Source organism: Myxine glutinosa, chromosome 11, assembly GCF_964187855.1.
Source record: "Myxine glutinosa chromosome 11, kmMyxGlut1.1, whole genome shotgun sequence".
Taxonomy (NCBI): Eukaryota; Metazoa; Chordata; class Myxini; order Myxiniformes; family Myxinidae; genus Myxine; species Myxine glutinosa.
This window is the reverse complement of record NC_136271.1, coordinates 79,987,520-80,010,607: the sequence shown is the minus strand read 5'-3', so window position 1 is coordinate 80,010,607 and position 23,088 is coordinate 79,987,520. Positions and strand designations below refer to the sequence as shown.

The 23,088-nt window shown below is 43.0% G+C and overlaps 1 protein-coding gene across 1 annotated transcript in view; it reads left to right on the top strand.

The window, feature by feature from the left end:
- Positions 1–23,088, top strand: part of LOC137411855 (uncharacterized) — a 49,287-nt gene that overhangs the window by 16,698 nt on the left and 9,501 nt on the right. The window contains exons 6-9 of the mRNA XM_068097140.2: positions 6,575–6,691; positions 7,438–7,512; positions 13,645–13,783; positions 18,580–18,662. Of these exons, the coding sequence (XP_067953241.2) occupies positions 6,575–6,691; positions 7,438–7,512; positions 13,645–13,783; positions 18,580–18,662 (414 nt within the window). The remainder of the gene's footprint in view (positions 1–6,574; positions 6,692–7,437; positions 7,513–13,644; positions 13,784–18,579; positions 18,663–23,088) is intronic.

Genomic DNA, 23,088 nt, shown 5'->3' with positions numbered 1-23,088 from the left:
TGACGTTACTACACGTCATCGACTATACCTATAAATAGATCATCAGGACGGGGTTTTATCAAAATTTTCATATCATATCAGGGGTATTTTTATCAAGAAAAAATCCCGTACTCAAAGGGTTAATTACAGCCACGGCCATTTACTTTTAAATGATTCTTAAGACCCCTTAGTCTGATTTATTTTCGTTCTTAAAAAGCTGATTTATTGTTACACATATGGTCATGTTTTGGTTCTGACAATTTCTGTGTTTGTACTCATCTTACTATAATTCACCAAATGTCCGTCCATCTGTCTGCCTGTCCGTCCGTTCGAAGGTACCGCAAAAGCGGCTGAACCGATCGCAACAATATTTTGGGTGGGTAATCCTGGGATCCGCTTGAGTAAAATAGGCTATATTGTTTTTCCAATTTCAGCTTTGGCCTCCAGCATTTCCAGGTTTGGACTCCAGCATAACGTTATTTTCCCGCTTGCTGCACAAACAGCTGCACCGATCGGACTCGGTGACCTCGGACAAAGACCTTTTATAAGGACATGGGTTGAATCCCTGCTTGAGAGAATGCCAACCCCCTCCCTGCCATCACGGTCGTCTCTCCAACTCACAATCCCACGAGATATGCGGAAAGGACGACCCAAAACCAATTATCTTCTTTTTGATTCGTATACAAACATCATTAAAAGTAAATAATGACCTCGGCCAAAGTTCAAACGGCGTGAGTTTAATTTCTACATGAGAGAATTCCACTTAGCTATTTGGGCGGTGTATAAGCTAACAGATCGCTGTCTCCATCGATATTGCCAAGGCCGTAGCACCTATCGGCTCAAAATCCTTTTAACTGTTGGCTTTGTAGTTTTTACAATGAAGGAAACAGTAGCAATGCTGTTAAAAGTTTATTTTGTGATTAATTTGTGATTGGAGTTATGTTGTTTGGAATGAAAAAAGAGATATCGAGTTCAAGTAAATGACGACATGCCGTGATGGTTTCTACTTTCCAAACGTGAACTTCGCGGATTGCCATATGCAGATTCGCCACGGACCCAAGATCGATGTTTCTATACGTGAACGTACCCGTTTGTTTGCGAACGGGTACGTTTTTCATGGAAGTCCTTCACGAACTTGCTGTCCATGTCTGACGTGCGACTGAGGGTGCTACAGGAATGTGGAATTTATTGGTTTCATGCTTTAGCATTCGCCGTATCTGCATTGTCTGTTTGCTTCTGGCCTCCCACCCGTGCATAGCATGGGTATCTCACTAGTTATTCTTAAATTAAAGGTATAGTTGTCGCTAATCAATGTCATTCTTAAGCTAATTAGTCTGATATATATTCATTTTTAAGTCATGTTTCCATTCCTCTAGAATGGGAGAAATCTGAAAATACGAGTTTGATGCATGGACTCAAAACTCTAAATTAATGTGTAATATGGTGCCACTTCAATTAAGTGCCAAGGGCACTAGTCGGATCTGGCGAAACTTAAGAATGAGCTTTTAAGGTTTGGACTGATGGTAAAATGGAACCACACCATTGAGAACTTTGTTCCCGATTGTTTAAATGTGGCCTAGCTCCCAGTCTATAAGACTGCAGCAGGAAATCATTTGTACATGTGATTTCCAGAGTCACTGCCACCACAAAATACAATGCAAATATATAACGAGGCAAAATACAATGAAACAAATAAGCACAATATCAATGGCCATACCAGAAAGAAAAACAAGAGAGGTGATAAGATACATGGAGGCAAAAAAATACAGCAATGAAGATGGAGACAATCCATAAATTTGTGTACGTGGACAGGAGGCTTCCTGCGAGAAGATGGTTAATTTACAGTCCTTAATCCACCCCCAACCCATGTATGCCACCTCCCAGCATTCCACCCTCCTTTCTTCCATCTCCACCAAACCTTCCAGTGAAATAAAACATGAAGAAGGATGCAAAGAGAAACTTAGAATTAATGCAACATTGAAATTATGCACAAATTGACAGCAAGTTTATTGTGGTCTGAATGATTGGAGTGATCAAGCTCCTTCTCCCATTCCTCCCCCATCCCAAAGCACACAGTCGAGAAAGCTATGATTATCTGCATGATAATGTTATCGTGAGATTGTTCGGTCTCCACATTACTGTTCAAGGTCGAGCTGTGTCTGGTCGAATGGCGTCTGTAAGTCACATGATAGCCCTTGCCGCTGCAGAGATGCCACAACCAGCCTGACGATCTAAACAATAAAATGCCGGGATACCAAATTGGAATCCAACACTTTAATATCTCTGCTTTCAGGTCGGATTTGAACTCGCAACCTCGAGGATGCCAGTTCATTGTTATCATCACCACGAAGAAATAATGCAATTCAATGATCAAACCGAGTCAGTACACTAGCAATGTGTAATGACGTCAAACCATGTCAAATTACCTTAAGTTGCCAAGTGGTGAGGTCAGTACACTAGCATCCCAGAAGGTTGTGGGTTTGAATACAACTAAAATCAGTGGTATTTTACGATTTTTGATTCAAGGTTTATATAAACCGAGCAAGTTTCAGAGAAATTCCGATGTCACTATCCGACTTTCTGGAAAACCCTGCTGGGTTTTCACTCCTGACCTGGGTTCTGGCATACATGATTCCAATCCATCATTTGGGGTTGTCAGTTCAACTGCACATTGCACAACCCAAAATTGTGTCGTATGGCAACCACCAAAGGTATTGAACCATGGTACAAGTAGGAACCATTGAATCCAAAATCATATGTTCAACATTTTTGGAAAATGGCAAAAAGAACCATTTTTGTGTGAATAAAGTAAATTAATGTTGCAAACACAGTTGTTGGTTTGGTCTTTCTTTATAAAAGACTGAATTTAGCTGTATATTGCACATGTGTAGACCATGATGAAATTCGGAATTTATTAGAGTACGTAGAATGGTGTGTACCCTGGTTTAGAAAAGGTACACCGTATCCCTGCGTGTCGTAGGAGGCGACTAAGAGGGTTGGTGTCAGGAAGGGCATCCGGCCATAAAAAACATTGCCTCAAAAAGAGAACCATGACAATTACAACTACATATGGGCAGGGTACAGCCCGAAGTGGAGATCGGTTTCTGAGGTTTGGGACATGGAATGTAGGGACAATGACAGGGAGATCAGGATAAGTGGTGGAAGTATTGGTCAGAAGAAGAGTGGACATATGTTTTGTGCAAGAGACGAGATGGAAGGGAAGTGGTGTGAGAATGGTGAAGGTTCGGCAGGGACAGAAATACAAGTTTGTGTGGAAAGGGTGCCCGGAGGGCGTGAATGGTGTTGGCGTCCTGTTTTCTGAGGAGTTTGTAGATAGTGTGGTGAGTGTGACAAGAGTGAGTGATAGGTTGATGATGTTGAAAATGATGATTGGAAAGCTCTTGGTGAACGTCATCTCGGAATATGCTCCGCAGGTTGGTCGGAGCGAAGAAGAGAATGACACGTTCTGGTGTGCGATAGAGAAGCTGATGGAAAACGTGAAAGATGAGGAAGTAGTTGTGGTAGGAGGAGACCTAAATGGACATGTGGGAAGGAGTATGGATGGTTTTGAGGGAGTCCATGGGGGTTATGGATATGGTGTGAGAAATGGAGAAGATGAAAGGATTTTGGAGTTTGCTGATGGAGCTGATTTGTTAATTTGTAATACTCAGTTCCAGAAAGAGGATAAAAGCATTACATACACGTCAGGTGGGTCGACGACAACCTTTGACTACCTGATGGTGTGTAGGCGAGATAGGGGGCACCTCCGGGACACAAAGGTGATCCGGGGGAGGAGGCTGTTTCACAGCACCACTTGGTTGTCTGTGACATAAGGGTGAAAGGTGCGAGGAGAGCTCGGCAGGTGAAGTACCAACCGAGAATGAAGGTGTGGAGGTTGAAAGAGGTGACAGTAAGGGAGGCATTAAAAGAGAGACTGAGTAGGGTAGAGGATGATGTGGTTGAGCTTGAAAGTGGTTGGATGTCAATGAAAGATAGTCTGTTGGGAGCCGTTGGTGAGGTATGTGGATGGACAAAAGGACCACCGAGGCACTCGGAAACATGGTGGTGGGATGATGAAGTTGGAAAGAGGATTGACGAGAAGAGGACGAAGTTCAAGGAGTGGCAGAAGGCGAAGGGTACGGGAGCAGAAAAAGCAGAGCATGAAAGTTATAAGGCAGCCAAGAAGGCTGCAAACAAAGAGGTAGCAAAGGGGCAGGAGGCATGTAGGAAAATGTTCGGAGAATGCTTGGATTTGGAAGAGGGCCAGAGAGTGGTATTCAGGATTGCAAAGCAGATAGCGAAAGAGAGGTGTGATGTGATGGGGGTGAGTTGCTTGAAGGATGAGGTGGGACAAATCGTTGTGGACCCAGATGGAATTAAAGGAAGATGGAAAAGATATATGGAAATGCTGTTGAATACAGAGAATGAATGGGATGGCAACATAGAGAGTAACCCAGTTTTAGGACCGGCAGAGAAGATAACTGAGAAGGAAGATGAGGAAGCGATAAAAGCAATGAAGAGTAGAAAAGCGGGAGGGCCGACGGGAGTTGTGGGAGATATGTTGAAGGCAGCAGGAAGCTGGGGTGTGAAGAGAATGACAGAGATCTGTAATCTGGTGGTGAAAGAAGGCCGCATTCCAGTGGATTGGGAACTGAGTACCCTCGTCCCTCTATACAAGGGGAAAGGTGACCCTCCGGAGTGTGGCTCGTACCGAGCGATAAAGTTATTGGAGCATGGAATGAAGGTATTGGAAAGGGTGTTGGAGAGGAGGATAAGGAAGAAAGTGAAGATCGACGAAATGCAGTTTGGATTTATGCCAGGAAGAGGAACGACAGACGTGCTCTTTATTGTGAGGCAGTTGCAGGAGAAGTACATGGAGAAGAGGAAGAAGTTGTTTCTTGGGTTTGTTGATCTGGAGAAAGCATTCGATAGGGTTCCACGCGAAGTATTGACATGGGCATTGAGGAAGTTAGTTGTGGAGGAATGGTTGATCAGAGTAGTGAAGGCAATGTACAAAAGAGCATGCACAGCTGTAAGGACGAAGGACGGGAACAGTGGTGAGTTTGAGGTGAAGGTGGGAGTGCATCAGGGGTCGGTACTAAGTCCACTACTATTTGTAGCTGTGATGGAGGTGCTGGCTCAGAACGTAAAGGAAGGTTTACCGTGGGAGTTGTTGTATGCAGATGATCTGGTGTTGATTGCGGAAAGTATGGATGGACTGAAGGAAAAGATGAACAAGTGGAAGGAATGTATGGAGACAAAAGGTCTGAAGCTGAATATCGGAAAGACGAAGGTGATGGCAAGTGGTAAAGCATGTGGTGAGGTGGAAAGAACTAGGAAATGGCCATGTGCTGTGTGCAGGAAGGGTGTCGGAGTGAACTCCATTCAATGTACAATGTGCGCTGAAGTGGGTTCATCAAAAATGTCGTGGTCTGAGAGGGTCATTAACCAGTGTGGCAGCTACATTCAAATGTAAGGTGTGCACAGAGGGAGCTGCAGATGGAGGAAATGTTGGGTTGGATCTTGGAGACGGCGTGAAGCTGGAAGGTGTGAAAACATTTTGCTACCTCGGATACATGCCGAATGGAGGAGGTGGATCAGACTCGGCAACGGTTGCTAGAGTGAGATGTGCATGGAAGAAGTTTCGGGAACTGAGTGGCGTGCTGATGAGGGGAGTGTCGTTGAAGCTGAAGGGAAAGGTGTATGCTGCATGTGTGAGAAGTGTTATGATTTATGGGAGGGAGCCATGGGTAATGAACATAGAGCAGTAACGAAGGCTGGAAAGGGTGGAAATGCGAATTGTTTGGTGGATGTGCGTAGTATCGTTGAGAGGGAGGAAGACAAATGATGAATTGTGAAAGATGGGAATAGAGCCTGTGATTGATGCTGTGAAGAGGAACAGGTTGAGATGGTTTGGTCATGTGTTGAGGAAGGATGAAAGTGACTGGTTGAGAAGAGTGGTTGAAATGAATGTAGAAGGAAGTAGAGGATCGGGAAGACCAAGAAAGACTTGGCTGAAGATGGTGGAAGAAGAAATGTGGGCAAGGGGATTAACAAGAAGAGATGCAGAAAATAGGGCAAAATGGAGAAGATTGTGATGGGGACCGCATGGCTAACCCCCGCTCCAGCAGGGAAAATGGCCTTAAAATGCATGTTGTTGTTGTGTTGTATTAGAGTACGTAGAATAGTAGAATGTCTGCTTAAAGATTTACGTGTTCATTTTTAGGCTCAGGCAGGATTGTTGACTTTGCCTTAATTTGTGTCGATGGTTTGAGCCAGCAGGCCGTGTCAGGTAAAATCAACCTGGAATTGAGCCAATGCTTTCGAGGATGCTGACTAGAATTGGAACGTTATCCTAATGGCTTCATGGCACCAAGCACTCGGCTGTACGGGCTTGTTAAGACCATTCCACTTAATGTGCAGTCACTTCCTCAAATCTTGAGAGCTCTCCAACTTGCACATTATAGCTTTGAGAACCGGTGGAGGGCGGCTGGGCTTAAAATGAGTTAACGTGAGACACTTGAAGTTCCTTTTCAAGGAGTGGGTGAGATGAATGTGTTTGGAGGAAATATTTGACCTTGACGCTGTCATGCAGGATGGTTGACGACCTGCACAGGATAATCCAAGAAGTCAAACTGCCCAAGCCATTCATTCTTGTTGGTTCGGAGATTGGAGCTTTGAACGCCAGGTTTTTCAGCCATATTTACGACTGGTGAGGATAGGAAGTACACCTTTGAACACGTTGCATTGTTTTAATTATAGCTTTCACAAAACCGTTTCTTACACTTGTTACTTGCAAAATCAAAGATTCGCAAGTACGTTCTATTGGTTGGTCTGGTTTGTGATTCTGGCTGTACGTCAATCGCCTACAGGTTACAATTTCAAACCGATCTTCATGAAGCCTCGCCAAATTGTAGAGTTGGTCATAAGGACAAGGCCTGTTGATTTTGAGGTCAAAAAGTTAAAAGGTCAACATAGACCAAAAGTCAGAAACAACTTAGGTCTATTTTTTTAATCCTCAATTTTCATCCGATTGACTTGAAATTTGAAGAGCATTTGCATGTCATGTCACTGAATTCAAGCACCAATTATTTTTGAGGTCAACATCAGCCAAAAGGTCAACACGGGCCAAAGGTCAACAACTTAGGTCTATTTTTTAAATCCTCAATTTTCATCGTATTGACTTTAAATTTGAAGAGCATTTGCATGTCGGGTCACTACATTTAACCACCAATTATTTTTGAGGTCAACATATGTCAAAAGGTCAACAACTTATGTCATTTATAAAATTCTCAATTTTCATCCGATTGACTTGAAATCTGAAGAGGATTTGCATACCAGGTCACTGAATTCAACCACCAATTCTTTTAAAGGTCAAATTTGTTTTAAGGGTTCTCAAATCTTTCTTGTTTGTACTTTTACGATTATATTTGTTCATTTTATCCTTTTTGCTTTCAGGGAAGTCTCTCAACTGGTATTAATAAACCCACTCACAGAGGAGCTGTTTAACGATGACAACTGGATCAATTATTGGTACGTTTATGTGTAATATGGTTGAAATAACATACACAATGAAGTTAGATTTATTTTCAAGCAAAACTTTTTGTGTAATTGAACAATTGTATCTTATTTCATTGTTTGCTTCATTGGTATCTCTCAGTTGCAAATACGAAATACAATATGAAAGCTTTCTTCGCACTGCGGACACAATTTATTTTGCGTCTGTTAATACAAGTCATCTGGTCGTGTGGATATTAAACGCCGCGTTTGCAACAGCTATTAAATGACATTTCTTATATCGTGAGGAGTTATGGAATGAAATGGCGAAATTATGACCCTTCTGTGCAGACATCCGCTATTGCTCTGATATCGTGCTGTGAGATTACCCAGAGAGTAGCTGGATCAATCTGCGGCGGTTTCTGCGAAAGGTGCTCAGCATTGATGATGAATCACTACTTTCAATCGCTTATTAATGCAAATATTAAGAAATATAATTTGGGAGCAAGGATTAAGGATGTCTGGTGTGGAATGTGAACATACCTGTATTTAAAATTACTTTAATGTGCCGAAGCACGCATAGATGCTCCATTGCAATCATTTAGCAACTTTATACAGTACAGGTCTTTATACAGACCACACCAGAAGCCTGGTGTTGGCTTAGCGGTTAGGGTGCCGGCTTGGGATCCTGGATTCGAATCCCGGTCGATCGCTGAATTAACACCAGGGGGGTTGACTCAGCCTGTCATCCTTCCGAGGTCGGCAAATTGAGTACCAGCTTGCTGGGATGAATGATCACGGTGTGTACCCCGATTTAGAATAGGTACACCGTATCCCTGCGCATCGTAAGAGCGTGACCAAGGGTTGGCGTCAGGAAGGGCATCCGGCCATAAAAACATTGCCTCAAACAGGGAACCATGATTGTCATGGGGCCCGCAAGGCTAACCCCCGCTCTAGCGGGGAAAATGGCCTTAAAACGATCATTCATTCATTCATACAGTACATTGAACTTTAAAATAGGAAGAGGCTTTTCATTTTTTCCCCATTTTTGAATACAGAGTCAAGGCTCGTGGAAGAGCTAGAAACGAAAAAGAACTAGAACTCAAATAGGTTCACAGTGGGATGTCCGTACCCCTTGTCTTGCTGGAGCTGCTTCCCACTCTGTTGCCATCCGGCAGCCATGTGACTGTGGCACTGCATGCATCGTGTTGGTTCCTTGTGCTCCATGGGACACACTGTCTTTGCTCTCACCAAACTGTCTTGTCTCTCCCACCCATAGCTTGCCCTTGGAATACCCTGGTTGCACGGGGCAGGGGAGGGGCACTGCATACCTCCATGTACGGCGTGCTCCTCAATTATATATCCATGCCAATTCCTGGGATGTCTTTGGTCCACAGTATGGCGTGGATCTTTGGTGGGGAATTTCTATTAGAATAGGGAAGGTGGGAAGGGGGAAATCAGGTCCTTGCGACAATGTGCAAAATGTAGGCTAAAACAGTCCCAAAACTAGAATGGCACTTGGTAGAGTGCATACCTCCACCAGGAGGACCTTCTTGTCACCTAACCAACGCATCCACCAAGTTTTGTCACAACTCGTCCACAACTTTTTGAGATATTGTGCTATATATTGGTTTTGGCCCTATCTTTCAATGGTGAAGAATCACTTAAAAATTAAAAAGACTTCTCAGATCCGCATGCGAATCTTCACCACAATTGAATCAGTTCCTCCTTATCACATACACAACCTGTCCACCAGGTTTCATCAGAATCCATCCATACATTTTTGAGCTATCGTGCTATACATATTGTTTTTGGCCCTATCTCTCAATGGTGAAGAATCACTTAAGAAACTTTAGTATCCGGATACGCATCTGGATCGTCACCAAAATCTAATCCATTCGTCCTTGTCACACACCCAATCTCTCCACCAAAGTTTTAGGCTATGAGCCAGACCCCCCAAATTGACCGGTCGGTACCATACAGATGGAGTAAGGCTCATTGTGATTTTTAGCAAGATATATGTCCCTAGATATGAAAAAAAAGTGATAGCAGTGTATAACTCTCGGCCATCTCTGTGTTATCATCCGAAATATTATTATACGCCTGCTTCGCTTCGCCAAAAAATGTGATATTTGCTAAAATTGGAATAAATATGTTTTTAAGGACCACAGAGTGCCGAGATCGAGATCGAGATCGTATTTGTTCGAGAGATCATGATAAACCTAGAGTGTGGAGCAAGTTTGCATGCATTGTGAAATATAATGTAGCTGATGTTACAAACCTACTTTAGGATACTAGCTAATACCAAAAATTACACTGAGATACCAAAAGTAGTAGACGAATAAACCTAAAATGTTCAAAAGCTATGTTTCGTTTCAAAATATCAAAATTAGGGGGTATGGTTGAACATATTTTGAACTTTGCCAAAATATGTGCCCCGAACAACCACCATATTACAAAGTAATGATATATTCCAATGCAGTGGTTCCTTGCGAAGATTTTGAGGGGTCAAATGTTACTCTGGGAGTTTTCATTTTTGAAATATTGACAAAAATGTACAATGTGAATTCTGAACTCGAAGCGATTTCGACCACTTTTTCACTAAATTTAACATATTTTTTGTCATTATATCAATATTTTGATAAATAACCCCCACAAATGTTCTATATTTCTATTACTATATTAGTTGGCATCCAGTATGCAAATTATTGGCACTCTGTGGTCCTTAAAAACATATTTATTCCAATTTTAGCAAACATCACATTTTTTGGCGAAGCGAAGCAGGCGTATAATAATATTTCGGGTGATAACACAGAGATGGCCGAGAGTTATACACTGCTATCACTTTTTTTTCATATCTAGGGACATATATCTTGCTAAAAATCACAATGAGCCTTACTCCATCTGTATGGTACCGACCAACCCCCTTGGCTCATAGCCTATAATAATATTTCGGGTGATAACACAGAGATGGCCGAGAGTTATACACTGCTATCACTTTTTTTTCATATCTAGGGACATATATCTTGCTAAAAATCACAATGAGCCTTACTCCATCTGTATGGTACCGACCAACCCCCTTGGCTCATAGCCTATTTGTCCAAATCTATCCATGTAACTTTTTGAGATATCTTGTTTACAAGTCAGACAGACAGGGGGTGAAAACATAATCTCCGTCCACCTTCGGTGGCAGAGGTAATTACTACATTCAGCCCCACATGTACCCTCTCACAAAAGTATGTATGGAGATGTGCCATTAAATACTGAAAGACAAATACAACAGGGTAGCTACTACTCTACTAAATATATGCTTCAATAAAGTGCATTCAGAAAGTATTCAGACCCCTTCACTTTTTCACATTTTGTTATGTTGCAGCCTTATGCTGAAATCGTTTAAATTCATTTTTTCCCTCATCAATCTACACTCAATACCTCATAATGACAAAGAGAAAACAGGATTTTAGAAAGTTTTGCAAATTTATTAAAAAGAAAAAACTGAAATATCACATTGACATAAGTATTCAGACCCTTCGCTATGACACTTGAAATTTAGCTCAGGTGCCTCCCATTTCTCTTGATCATCAGTGAGATGTTTCTACACCTTGATTGGAGTCCACCTGTGGTAAATTCAATTGATTGGACATGATTTGGAAAGGCACACACCTGTCTATATAAGGTCTCACAGCTGACAATGCATATCAGAGCAAAAACCAAGCCATGAGGTTGAAGGAACTGCCTGCAGAGCTGCTCAGAGACAGGATTGTGTCGAGGCACAGATCTGGGGAAGCCTACAAAAAAATTTCTGCTGCATTGAAAATTCCCAAGAGCACAGTGGCCTCCATAATTTTTAAATGGAAGAAGTTTGGAACAACAAGGACTCTTCCCAGAGCTGGTCGCCCGGCCAAACTGAGCAATCGGGGGAGAAGGGCCTTGGTAAGAGAGGTGACCAAGAACTCGATGGTCACTCTGGCTTAGCTCCAGAGATCCTGTGTGGAGATTGGAGAAACTTCCAGAAGCACAACCATCACTGCAACACCCCACCGATCTGGGCTATGTGGCAGAGTGGCCAGACGGAAGCCAAACAGTTCAATCTTGGTTTCATCAGACCACAGAATCTTGTTTCTCACAGTCTGAGAGTCCTTTAGATGCTTTTTTGCAAACTCCAAGCAGGCTTTCATGTGTCTTTCACTGAGGAGAGGCTTCCGTCTGGCCACTCTGCCATAAAGCCCAGATCGGTGGAGTGTTGCAGTGATGGTTGTCCTTCTGGAAGTATCTCCCATCTCCACACAGCATCTCTGGAGCTCAGCCAGAGTGACCATCAGGTTCTTGGTCACCTCTCTTACCAAGGCCCTTCTCCCCCGATTGCTCAGTTTGGCCGGGCGGCCTTTTCTAGGAAGAGTCCTGGTTGTTCCAAACATCTTCCATTTAAGAATTATGGAGGCCACTGTGCTCTTGGGAACCTTCAATGCAGCAGAATTTTTTTTTGTAGGCTTCCCCAGATCTGTGCCTCGACACAATCCTGTCTCAGCTCTGCAGGCAGTTCCTTCGACCTCATGGCTTGGTTTTTGCTCTGATATGCATTGTCAGCTGTGAGACCTTATATAGTGTTATGGATTCGTCACTTCCATCTTTGTGGTTTTCATCTACTTGAAGCATTTTTAGTTTCAGGTACTATTATTGTTACGGTTTCGGTGTGAAATGGAGATAACCGTCTTCAAAGGTAAAAATAGTGTTTCAGAAGAAAAACGAAATGGGTGAAGAAGAAACCGGAAGAAGAAGAAGAAGAGGTGGGCGATAGGATCGAGAGAGATCGGAGACGAAAGGCTTATCTGCTTCGTGGTGGCGAGCGGACCTGGTGGACATTGGTCACGAGTGAATGTTGGTTTCCCTGGGAAAGGGATTCCCGTGACAGAGTCATTAGTGCTGTTGCAAATAAACCTGCGTGACGGGTTTTGGTTCCGGGAGTGAATCATTGATGGAGAGCAAGCGGACGCCTACATTATCGGCCGGTCCGCCATTTCACCTCGCACCAGCCCTTCGCCGGGTTCCACGTGTGTGTCCTGGGTTTTCCCGGAGCAACCTCAGCATGGGAACCGCTGATTGTTCATGTCGGCTTCATTGTCGGGTGAACGGAAGGTGTGAGTTTCGATTCACCTTTTGGGTGAACCATTACCGGACTGACTTCGGCCCGACCTCTCACCAAGCGGCTCTTCTGCAGCTTTTATTGTCGACCGACCTGGGTTCAGGTCTCAGTACGACCTTTTTGTGTGATCGCCAGAGTGGGGATCAACTTTGGCCTGGTGTCGTGACACCGTGACTTTGGGGAATGTTACAGTTCGCTCACGTTGGAATACTGTGTTATTGATTAAGGAAATATTGGTGGTACCATCATAGGAATTGTATGGTTTATGATGTGCAAGTGAGAGTTTCCTTGTACTTGTGTTAAGTGTTATTATTGTGTGAGTTTGAATACAATAATTGGTTTTGTATCAATTGCTTGGTGTGGTTCTCCTATTGGTCATTGGGACACACACGTAATAGCACATCTTTCTGCCGTGACTCCTTTGGAGGCTCGGAGGTACACCGTGGTCGGGGTTTGGGGAGGAGCAATTTAACAATAGACGGGTGTGTGCCTTTCCAAATCATGTCCAATCAATTGAATTTACCACAGGTGGACTCCAATCAAGGTGTAGAAACATCTCAAAGATGATCAAGAGAAATGGGAGGCACCTGAGCTAAATTTCAAGTGTCATAGCAAAGGGTATGAATACTTATGTAAATGTGATATTTCAGTTTTTTCTTTTTAATAAATTTGCAAAACTTTTTAAAATCCTGTTTTCTCTTTGTCATTATGGGGTATTGAGTGTAGATTGATGAGGGAAAAAATGAATTTCAACGATTTCAGCATAAGGCTGTAACTAACAAAATGTGAAAAAGTGAAGGGGTCTGAATACTTTCTGAATGCACTGTATATACCCCAGGGACGCTCTATATTGTTAAATGCCTTCTTGTTTGTTATTGCTTTCTCATACTAAACTGTGATAACATATTTCTGTAAACTGCCAAATAAAAATATTTCTTTCAAATAATCGGATAGTGATGTCGGTGACGTACCAAGTTTACAGCTGGTGTATCTAAGATGAGCTTCCCACTCCGTATATATTGCAGGCATGCACAGCTCATCCCATCACTACAGTTAATCCAGATAGCAGCCGTTACAGGACTGAATCGTCTTGGCCTTGTCACTGGTCTTATGCAGCAACCTTTGAGAGGAGAAAACATTCCTGAGGACATCATCAGGAGACAGGTAAGAAAACGTTGTTTTTCAGATGAGTGGACACGTTCTGCTGCCTCATCTGAATTAATTTTGGATTGTGCAATATTAATGTACAGTCGTGGCCAAAAATATTGGCACCCTTGCACTTTTTTCAAATAACGCACCATTTCTTCCAGAAAGTTCTTGTAATTAAAAGATATTTTGTCATCCACATATGTATTTCTTTGGTTTGCAGTGGAACAAAACAAAAAAAGGTGAAAAAATCACTAAATCCTAGCTTATTCCACACAGAAATCCTAAAATGGCTCGGACAATATTATTGGCACCTTTTAGAAGTTGTTAGAAATAATTAGATTTCAAGCAGGTGATTCTCCTTTACTTTGGAATTGAACTCACCTGTGGTGAGTTGCAGGTGCCTGCAATATAAAAATCACTCATTCAACCAGTTTGAATGGAGAAAAGGAGTCATTCTGCTGTTTTGTGTTACTGTGTGCACTGCAATGAGCATGGAGAAAAGAAAGAAAACCAGAGAATTGTCTGAGGAGGTCAGACACAAGATTGTAGCTAAGCATGGACAATCTCAAGGCTACAAGTCCATCTCCAGAGACCTTGTTGTTCCTGTGTCTACCGTGTGCAATGTTATCAGGAAGTTTAAGGCCCATGGCACTGTAGCCAACCTCCGTGGATGTGGCCGCAAGAGAAAACTTGATCAAAGATTGCAGCGAAGGATTGTTTGAATGGTGGAGAAAGCACCTCAATCAACTGCCAAACAGATTCAAGCTGACCTTCAGACACAGCGTTCGACAGTTTCAACTCGCACCATCCATTGCCAACTCGATGAAAGGGGGTTCTATGGTAGGAGACCCAAGAGGACACAACTGCTGAGAGAGAAAATAAGAAAGCTCGACTGGAGTTTTCCTAAACCCACCTGAACAAGCCAAAATCCAAATTAGACCAAATTAGAGCTTTTTGGTGTAGCACAAGCCTGGTGTTGGCTTAGCGGTTCGGGTGCCGGCTTGGGATCCGAGGATCCTGGGTTCGAATCCCGATCGATCGCTGAATTAACGCCAGGGGGGTTGACTCAATGACTCAGCCTGTCGTCCTTCCGAGGTCGGCAAATTGAGTACGAGTTAACTGGTAATTCCCTGTGTGTCGCAAAAGGCTAACAGGGTTGGCGGCAGGAAGGGCATCCGGCCATGAAACATTGCTTCAAAAATGGGACCACGGTGCCCAAAAAAAGGCCAACCCCTGCTCTGCAGGGGAAAATGGCCTCTAAATGGAGTACTTATTCTTCTTCTTCTTCTTCTTCGTCTACATCATGTCTATGTTTCCAGAAAACAAAATGAAGCCTTCAAAGAAAGGCTTCAGGGAAAGGCAAAATGAAGCCTTCTTGTGCAAACTGCTCCAGTTCTCCCAGATTTGAAGTGTGCCTTCTCCCAACTGCTGTTTTCAGATCTGCCTGCAGGTGTTCAATGGTATTTAGATCGACTCATTTCTGCCCACTTCAGAACAGTCCAGTGTTTTGTCTTGAACCATTCCTGGGTGCTTTTTGAAGTGAGTTTGGGGTCATTGTCCTGCTGCAAGACCCATGACCTTCGACGGAGACCCAGATTTCTGACACTGGGTTGAACATTGTGCTCCAAAATGCCTTGGTAATCTCCTGATTTCATGATGCCATGTATCTATCTATAATTCCAGTAATCTCTGTACGTCTGTACGTCTGTTTGTCTGTGACCGCTGTTTCTCGACAACCACGGGTCCGATATACTTTTAACTTGCCAGGTATATTGCTGGGGACCCGAGGATGTGCCTTTTCAAGGTTTCATATTAATCGGACAATTACTTACCGAGCTATGTCCAAAAAACGATTCAACCAATCAGAGAGCAGCGAACGATCGCGTGTGCCGAACGTGGAGGACACACTCTGCCTCGGATGGCACATTTGAGAGCGTATTCATTTATTTCACGTTTGCAAACTATGTTGGCGTTAAACTATGTTTTACAACTAATAAAACCGAATTTGCGATTCATTCGCTTTCCTGCGCGTTTGTGCACGCGATGGCGATTTCTTTACCAAACTCCGGAAGCCGTTCGCTTTGGACCAAACCATTGCATGTAAATAGAGGGGGGGGATTGTCACCGTACTCGCAAGCCGTTCGCTTTGGACCAAACCATTTCATGTAAATAGAGGGGGGGGATATAATTTTAGATATAGATATAGTACGGGCAATGCCCTAGTATATACAAGGCACCCAGTGCCAGAGGCAGCACAGCAACCCCAAAAAAATCACTGAACCTCCTCATGTGTTTGACTGTAGGTAAGGTGTTCCTTTCTTTATAAAACCACCTTTAGGTTGGTTACCCAACCTTACCCCACGCAGTTACCCAACCTTACCCCACAAACACACCTTACCCCACGCAGTTTAGAGGACATGGGAAAGGTCTTTATAACTCTTGCTATGCGTTTCTGAGCACAAGTCGCGATTTTGTCTGAATCTCGATATTCCCTCGTCCTTAGAGTGCGAGCGGAAAATTTGATTGGTCAAGATGGTACAGTCGTGGCCAAAAATATTGGCACCCTTGCACTTTTTTCAAATAACTCACAATTTTCTCGAAAAATAAGTTGAAATTGACAAAATAATTTGGTCTCCGCAATTCTTTATTTCACTGTTCATATTACAGAACCTTTATTTTTGATTCAGAACTTAATATATCCTTTAAATCAGAAAATAAAAAGAAATGGCATTGACAAAATTATTGACTTAATATTGACCCCAGACTTCATATTTGTTAGCACAGCCTTTGGACAAAACAAATGCAGTCAAGCGCTTCCTCCAGCCATGAATGAGCTTCCTACATCTCTCTACTGGTAGGTTGGCCCACTCTTCTTGTGCAAACTGCTCCAGTTCTCCAGATTTGAAGTGTGCCTTCTCCCAACTGCTGTTTTCAGATCTGCCTGCAGGTGAAATGGCTGCAGGTGAAATGGCATTTCTTTATAAAACCACCTTTCGGTGGTTTTATAAAGAAAGGAACACCTTCCCTACAGTCAAACACATGAGGAGGTTCAGTGATTTTTTGGGGGTTGCTGTGCTGCCTCTGGCACTGGGTGCCTTGTATATATACATGGCATCATGAAATCAGGAGATTACCAAGGCATTTTGGAGCACAATGTTCAACCCAGTGTCAGAAATCTGGGTCTCCGTCGAAGGTCATGGGTCTTGCAGCAGGACAATGACCCCAAACTCACTTCAAAAAGCACCCAGGAATGGTTCAAGACAAAACACTGGACTGTTCTGAAGTGGCCAGCAATGAGTCGATCTAATCCCATTGAACACCTGCAGGCAGATCTGAAAACAGCAGTTGGGAGAAGGCACACTTCAAATCTGGAGAACTGGAGCAGTTTGCACAAGAAGAGTGGGCCAACCTACCAGTAGAGAGATGTAGGAAGCTCATTCATGGCTGGAGGAAGCGCTTGACTGCATTTGTTTTGTCCAAAGGCTGTGCTAACAAATATTAAGTCTGGGGTCAATATTAAGTCAATAATTTTGTCAATGCCATTTCTTTTTATTTTCTGATTTAAAAGGATATATTAAGTTCTGAATCAAAAATAAAGGTTCTGTAATATGAACAGTGAAATAAAGAATTGCGGAGACCAAATTATTTTGTCAATTTCAACTTATTTTTCGAGAAAATTGTGAATTATTTGAAAAAAGTGCAAGGGTGCCAATATTTTTGACCACGACTGTACCATCTTGACCAATCAAATTTTCCCGCTCGCACTCTAAGGACGAGGGAATATCGAGATTCAGACAAAATCGCGACTTGTGCTCAGAAACGCATAGCAAGAGTTATAAAGACCTTTCCCATGTCCTCTAAACTGCGTGGGGTAAGGTGTTCTATGAACTTTCTAGTTATTGATGTTTTACACGTTGTGTTGGAAAGGCTACAAAGCTGTGCAGTTGTGAAAAGTTTCATATTAAATCTGCAATTCTGTGTTGTATTTATCCATTTCCAAGTACGACTATTACTACTACTGCTACTACCTTAACCGCCATTATTCCCATCTCCTTGTGGGGTTAGCCAAAGTCTTCAATGAACTGGTTACGGGCCTGACATTAGACTGAAGGTAATTTCTGCAGAATTTTGTCATTTGTTCAGGGTTCTGGCGATAACTCACCGACTATCCATGAAGGACTTTGTAAGATCTTTGTCTACAAGTTAAACCTAGCAGATGGGACACCCAGCTTAACATCTATTCGAGGCACTTTGTGATGCAACACCATTCCAACAGTTTGCAGTCACGTCGGGAATCGAACCCAGAAAAGACAACCCAAAGGCAAATGCGTTACCTCTGCTCCATCCTGTCGATCTGCAGTTAACTTGCGATGGACATTTTAAAATGATTTGCAAAGGTGATAGAAAAATATAAATTGAGGTGAAGGTAAATAAATGGGGGAAAGTCAGTGTGTGTCACACTCGGTGGAACTCGCCCAGGCAATATGGCACAGTTGGCATGTCACCCATTGTTTTGTGAAATTAACCTCACCTTCCAGGGCACCTGTTTAAATAATGTAATGCAAAGTTTGATTTGTGTTTGTGCTGCAGTAAACAATTCTCTCATTTTGAAATCTGGATTTGTTCCAGCTCACAGTGTGCCAGGAATGTTTTATTGTGTGCTTGGGAATTCAACTTTGGTGGGGTAAGGTGCTCCTCAACAAATTGATCCCACACCCTCATCCATGAGGCACGTCTAGCTGTGACCTCTCCCACTGTCTGCTGGACCTACTTCCCGATGATTGGCTGATTGTGGGTGTGCGTTCAAACAGAAGTCTCTGCTATGCAGTTTGCAGCATGCGGGTGCGGTGTTGGACGAGCACTTCTTCATAAATGAGAGCATCGTACAAGTGCGGTGGGTCACATGCACTTTCTTTATTCGCATCCACCCAGGTGCACTTTCTCGCCTGGGTCGGGATTCTATCCGGGCATCCGGAGCCTCTACTCGAAAATGACGTTGATTTGGCATGTGAATGCGGTAATATCTGGACATGACACGTCAAATTATTTTGGGATCAGAGTCAATTTGGAATTTTGGAAACGTATTTTTTTTATGGAGAATAGTACAGCACTGTTGGAGAGTGTAGAACTTTGAGGAGGGATATTAATAAGGTGGAAGTGGTTGGAGAGTGGATACAAAGTTGATGAGTCTTTCTCTCGTGTTGGGAAAAGAGGTGCACAGAGCACACTGCACAAGCATAAACACATCTGCACTTGCCTCGAGAGATGGTTTGAAGCCAAATTTTCCAAGCCTGAACCGAAAAAGCAGGAAAAGGCAGGAATCCTGAATTATTTTCCAGGAATTTCTGGGAAACTATTTACCGGGAAGAAACACCAGCTTGGGCTCTGCAGTATTTGTTTGAAAGATTTTCTCAGCTCAAACTCCAGAGATAAGGTTTGCACCATCTCGAATCTCTTATCATATGTGGCAGGTCAGCGGTGTGGGACAATTGCTGCCGGTGTGGCACAATCGACAACATAGAAGATAAATAATGAGCACTTCCAGTCGAGTCCTTTTTCACAAGGGCCTCAGCTGACGTTCCACAAAATGGTCAAGGATGGTTGTAGACGCTAATTACCAGTTTTTATACACTTTAACATCTCCATTACCAACGCACCAACTTGGATTATTTATTTATTTATCTACCTTTTACCATTCTATTACCTCCATACCAACTTTTTTTTTTTTTTTTTGTATACAAGATCGAGGCTCGTGAAAGAGGTAGCATTAATCACACAAAAAGTCAAACCGACATAAACCGACACATAAAACACAAAATAAGGGGAGCAGTAGACAAGATGGGGAGAGAGAGCGAAGGACACAAACACAACATTTCAGAGCAGGGACATCAAGAGAACTGTGGGAGGGAGAGGGCTTGGGGGGAGGTGGGAGAGGTATAAAACATATGGACACTGCAAGGACTTCCAGGAAAGAAGTTGGAATTTCGAAAAAGTGTATCTGGGCTGAATTAGCGGGGGTAGAAGAGATCAAGGTTTTGGATGGGGGAAGATAAGAGATGGTGGTGAACAGGTGTTTTAAAGACCTGGAGGGAGGAGTGGGATTGAAGGGAGTGGGGGGAGTTTGTTCCAGAGGCGGGAGAAAAGGGGAATGAAAGAGTGAAGGTGAGCAGAGAGCCTAGATTTTGGCAGTTTTAACCATAAGAGGGTAGCTGGCAGATCTTGTGCGACCTGTAGGAATATTTGGGGGACAGAGCACAGAGAGAGCTGGGGAAGCAAGGCCGGAGAGGAGTCGGTAGAAGACAGAAAGGCCACCAACCTGCCTGCGGTGAGTGAGTGAAAGGCCCTCGGAGTTAGCTTCATCACAGGAGATTCCAATGATTCTGAAAGCTTTGGTTTCAACAGCGTGAAGTCGAGCTAGGTGTGAGGCAGTACAGGATTATTTATTTATTTATCTACCTTTTACCATCCTATTACCTCCATACCAACTTGGATTATTTATTTATTTACCTACCTTTTACCAAGCTATTACCTCCATACCAACTTGGATTATTTATTTATTTATCTACCTTTTACCAAACTATTACCTCCGTACCATCCTGGATTATTTATTTATTTGTGCACACTTTACCATGTCTACTACCTACATATTTGTTTATTTATTTCTTTATTTTAATGTAAAATTTTCATGTCCCATTATTAACGTGCTGTTGTGCCTGTTGGGGTTCGTCCCCTGAGGACTTGGATTCCCGTTATTACGACATGGTGTGTGACAGCAACACCATGGTCTTATTCGGGTTGATAAGGTGACATTGCAGCATGGAAGGAAGGTGACAGATCACCGAAGGAGCTCTCCTCGATTCACAGGCACATCTAAAATATTATACATTTGCTTGGGGAGCGTACCTACTGGGTTAAGTGAGTGTTATAAGACCATAGCTTAGAGAAACCAGTGAAAATGAGGAGTTGATGAGTCAGCAAGTTGTTTTTCAGTTCATACAGACTTGACATTTAATATGGAATTTTTTTTTTTTCTTGACTTGGGTTTACTTTCTGAACTCAGTATATCAATCTGGTGAGTTTCTTTTACCCTTCGGTGATGTCTTTGTTGAAAGAACCATGTCACTGATTGTCTTTCACAGCAAGAAGTCAATAACAGGATTATATCACAGGTGGCGTGACAAAATGTAAGGACAGGTACATTTGACGACTGGCTTCACAATCAGGTATATAAGGGTTGTTGCGTTCTGTATTAGTGGAAAACAACTGCTGCACGTCTACAAAAGTTATTGCCGGGGGCATCTCCTCTGGAGATGGTCCGTCAACTTGACAATGCTGTTTGTCATGGATTGGTGGCTTTAAGAAATTTTGGCATGAAACAGCGTGCTATTGCTCGGCAGTATGGCATCACTCAAGGTCAGGTGTCAAAGATCCTGAAAAGAAATGCTCAGAGGGGTGTCCCTACTCCAATACCGAGGCCAGGACGTCCACGCAGAACCACAAGGAGAGATGATCGCCAGATGCACCGGTTAGTCTGCAATGGCCATACCAAGTCAGCTAATCGGCTTAAGGCTGAGTGGCAGCAACTGACAAATGTGCCTGTATCCAGAAGGCTAGTAAACCAACGACTGGTTCAAGCAGGCTATCGTGGCAGGCGTCCCATGGGAAAGCCACGCCTGACCAGACAACACAGCCAGTGCCGATTGCAGTGGGCCAGAGAGCACCGTCAATGGCAGCCAGGACACTGGAATCACGTGACCTTCAGTGACGAGTCTAGATTTCTGGTCTATCGTCAAGATGGCCGCGTCCGAGTGCGCAGACAAGTGCATGAAGCCCACAACGAAGATTGTATAGTGCCAAGAGTCCAAGCTGGAGGTGGTGGGGTGACCGTTTGAGCTGCTTTTCATGCAGGGGGCAAAACTGACCTGGTTGTTCTGAATGGAAACCTGAACCAGTTCAAGTACAGGGCCATTCTGGAAGAAACATTGCTTCCATTTGCTTGTGCAGCCTTTTGAGGAAACTTTGTCTTCCAAGATGACAATGCACGGCCTCATCATGCTCGCATGATCCAACACTTTCTTGCTGACCGTGGTGTAGAGCATATGGAGTGGCCTGCCATGTCTCCGGATATGAATCCGATAGAGAACTTGTGGGCAGAATTAACGCTTCAAATCGACAACTTGGACCAGCAGCCTGCCTCTGTGCGTGAATTGCAGCAGGCTATTGTCACTGCATGGCAAGTGATTCCTGTCCAAAATTGGCAAATCTCGTGAGCAGCATGCCTCGACGTATACGTGCTCTCCTGAATGCTCGTGGGGGTTACACGAAGTACTGAACTGTAATTTTACTGTCCGTAATCCCAGTCATAATTACCTTCGCAAAAGCGGAAGGTTATGTTTTGATCGCTGTGTATTTATTTGTATGTCTGTGTGTGTGTATGTTAATCGCATAACTCAAAAAGTATTCAACCGAATTGCATGAAATTTGGTGGGATGATTGGTTATTATACGGGACACATTTGATTAGATTTTGGGAAACAGATTTGCTCAAATTCTGACTATTTTTAACTCGATCGTATTTCACTCAAAGTTATGAGCGACTGAAGAAGAAGATGTCCATCCAGGACGTCATCACTATAACGCGATCTCCCGCGATCATTTCAACCTCAAAAAAAATTATAATTGCAGATTTGACAATAGATGAGGCATATTAACAAACGAATGAAACAGATTTGCTCAAATTCTGACTATTTTTAACTCGATCGTATTTCACTCAAAGTTATGCGCGACTGAAGAAGAAGATGTCCATCCAGGACGTCATCACTATAACGCAATCTCCCGCGATTGTCCCTACACTGTTCTGTTCCCTACACTCCCATGCCAAGTACAGAACAGTAGCTGCGGCGAAGGTATGCGCTCTACCGAGTGCCCGTTCTAGTTTAGCTTTTGTTTTTGTTGAATTTTTTTTTGGCTAATGTGCAAAATAAAGAGATACTTCTAGAAAACGTACAGAAGTTTAACACAGTACTGTCCATGAATTGAGTTCGAAATCAGTTTAGATCACTTTCAAGGATAATTTATTTGCTTCGAAATGTCAAATGTGTTTTTTGTTTCTTTTGAAGGTCACATTAACAAAATCTAGAATAATTTCAACATAATTCCAATGAACTTTTGGTTCTAAGTCATCTTGAAAAGCAAGTTCACCCCCACAAAAAAAATATTCCATATTAAATGGCAAGTCTGTATGTTCCTAACAAATTTATTTCAATTTGAATCCCAATAATCGTGTTATCTCATCGTCACATTGGTGCATGATCATTTTTC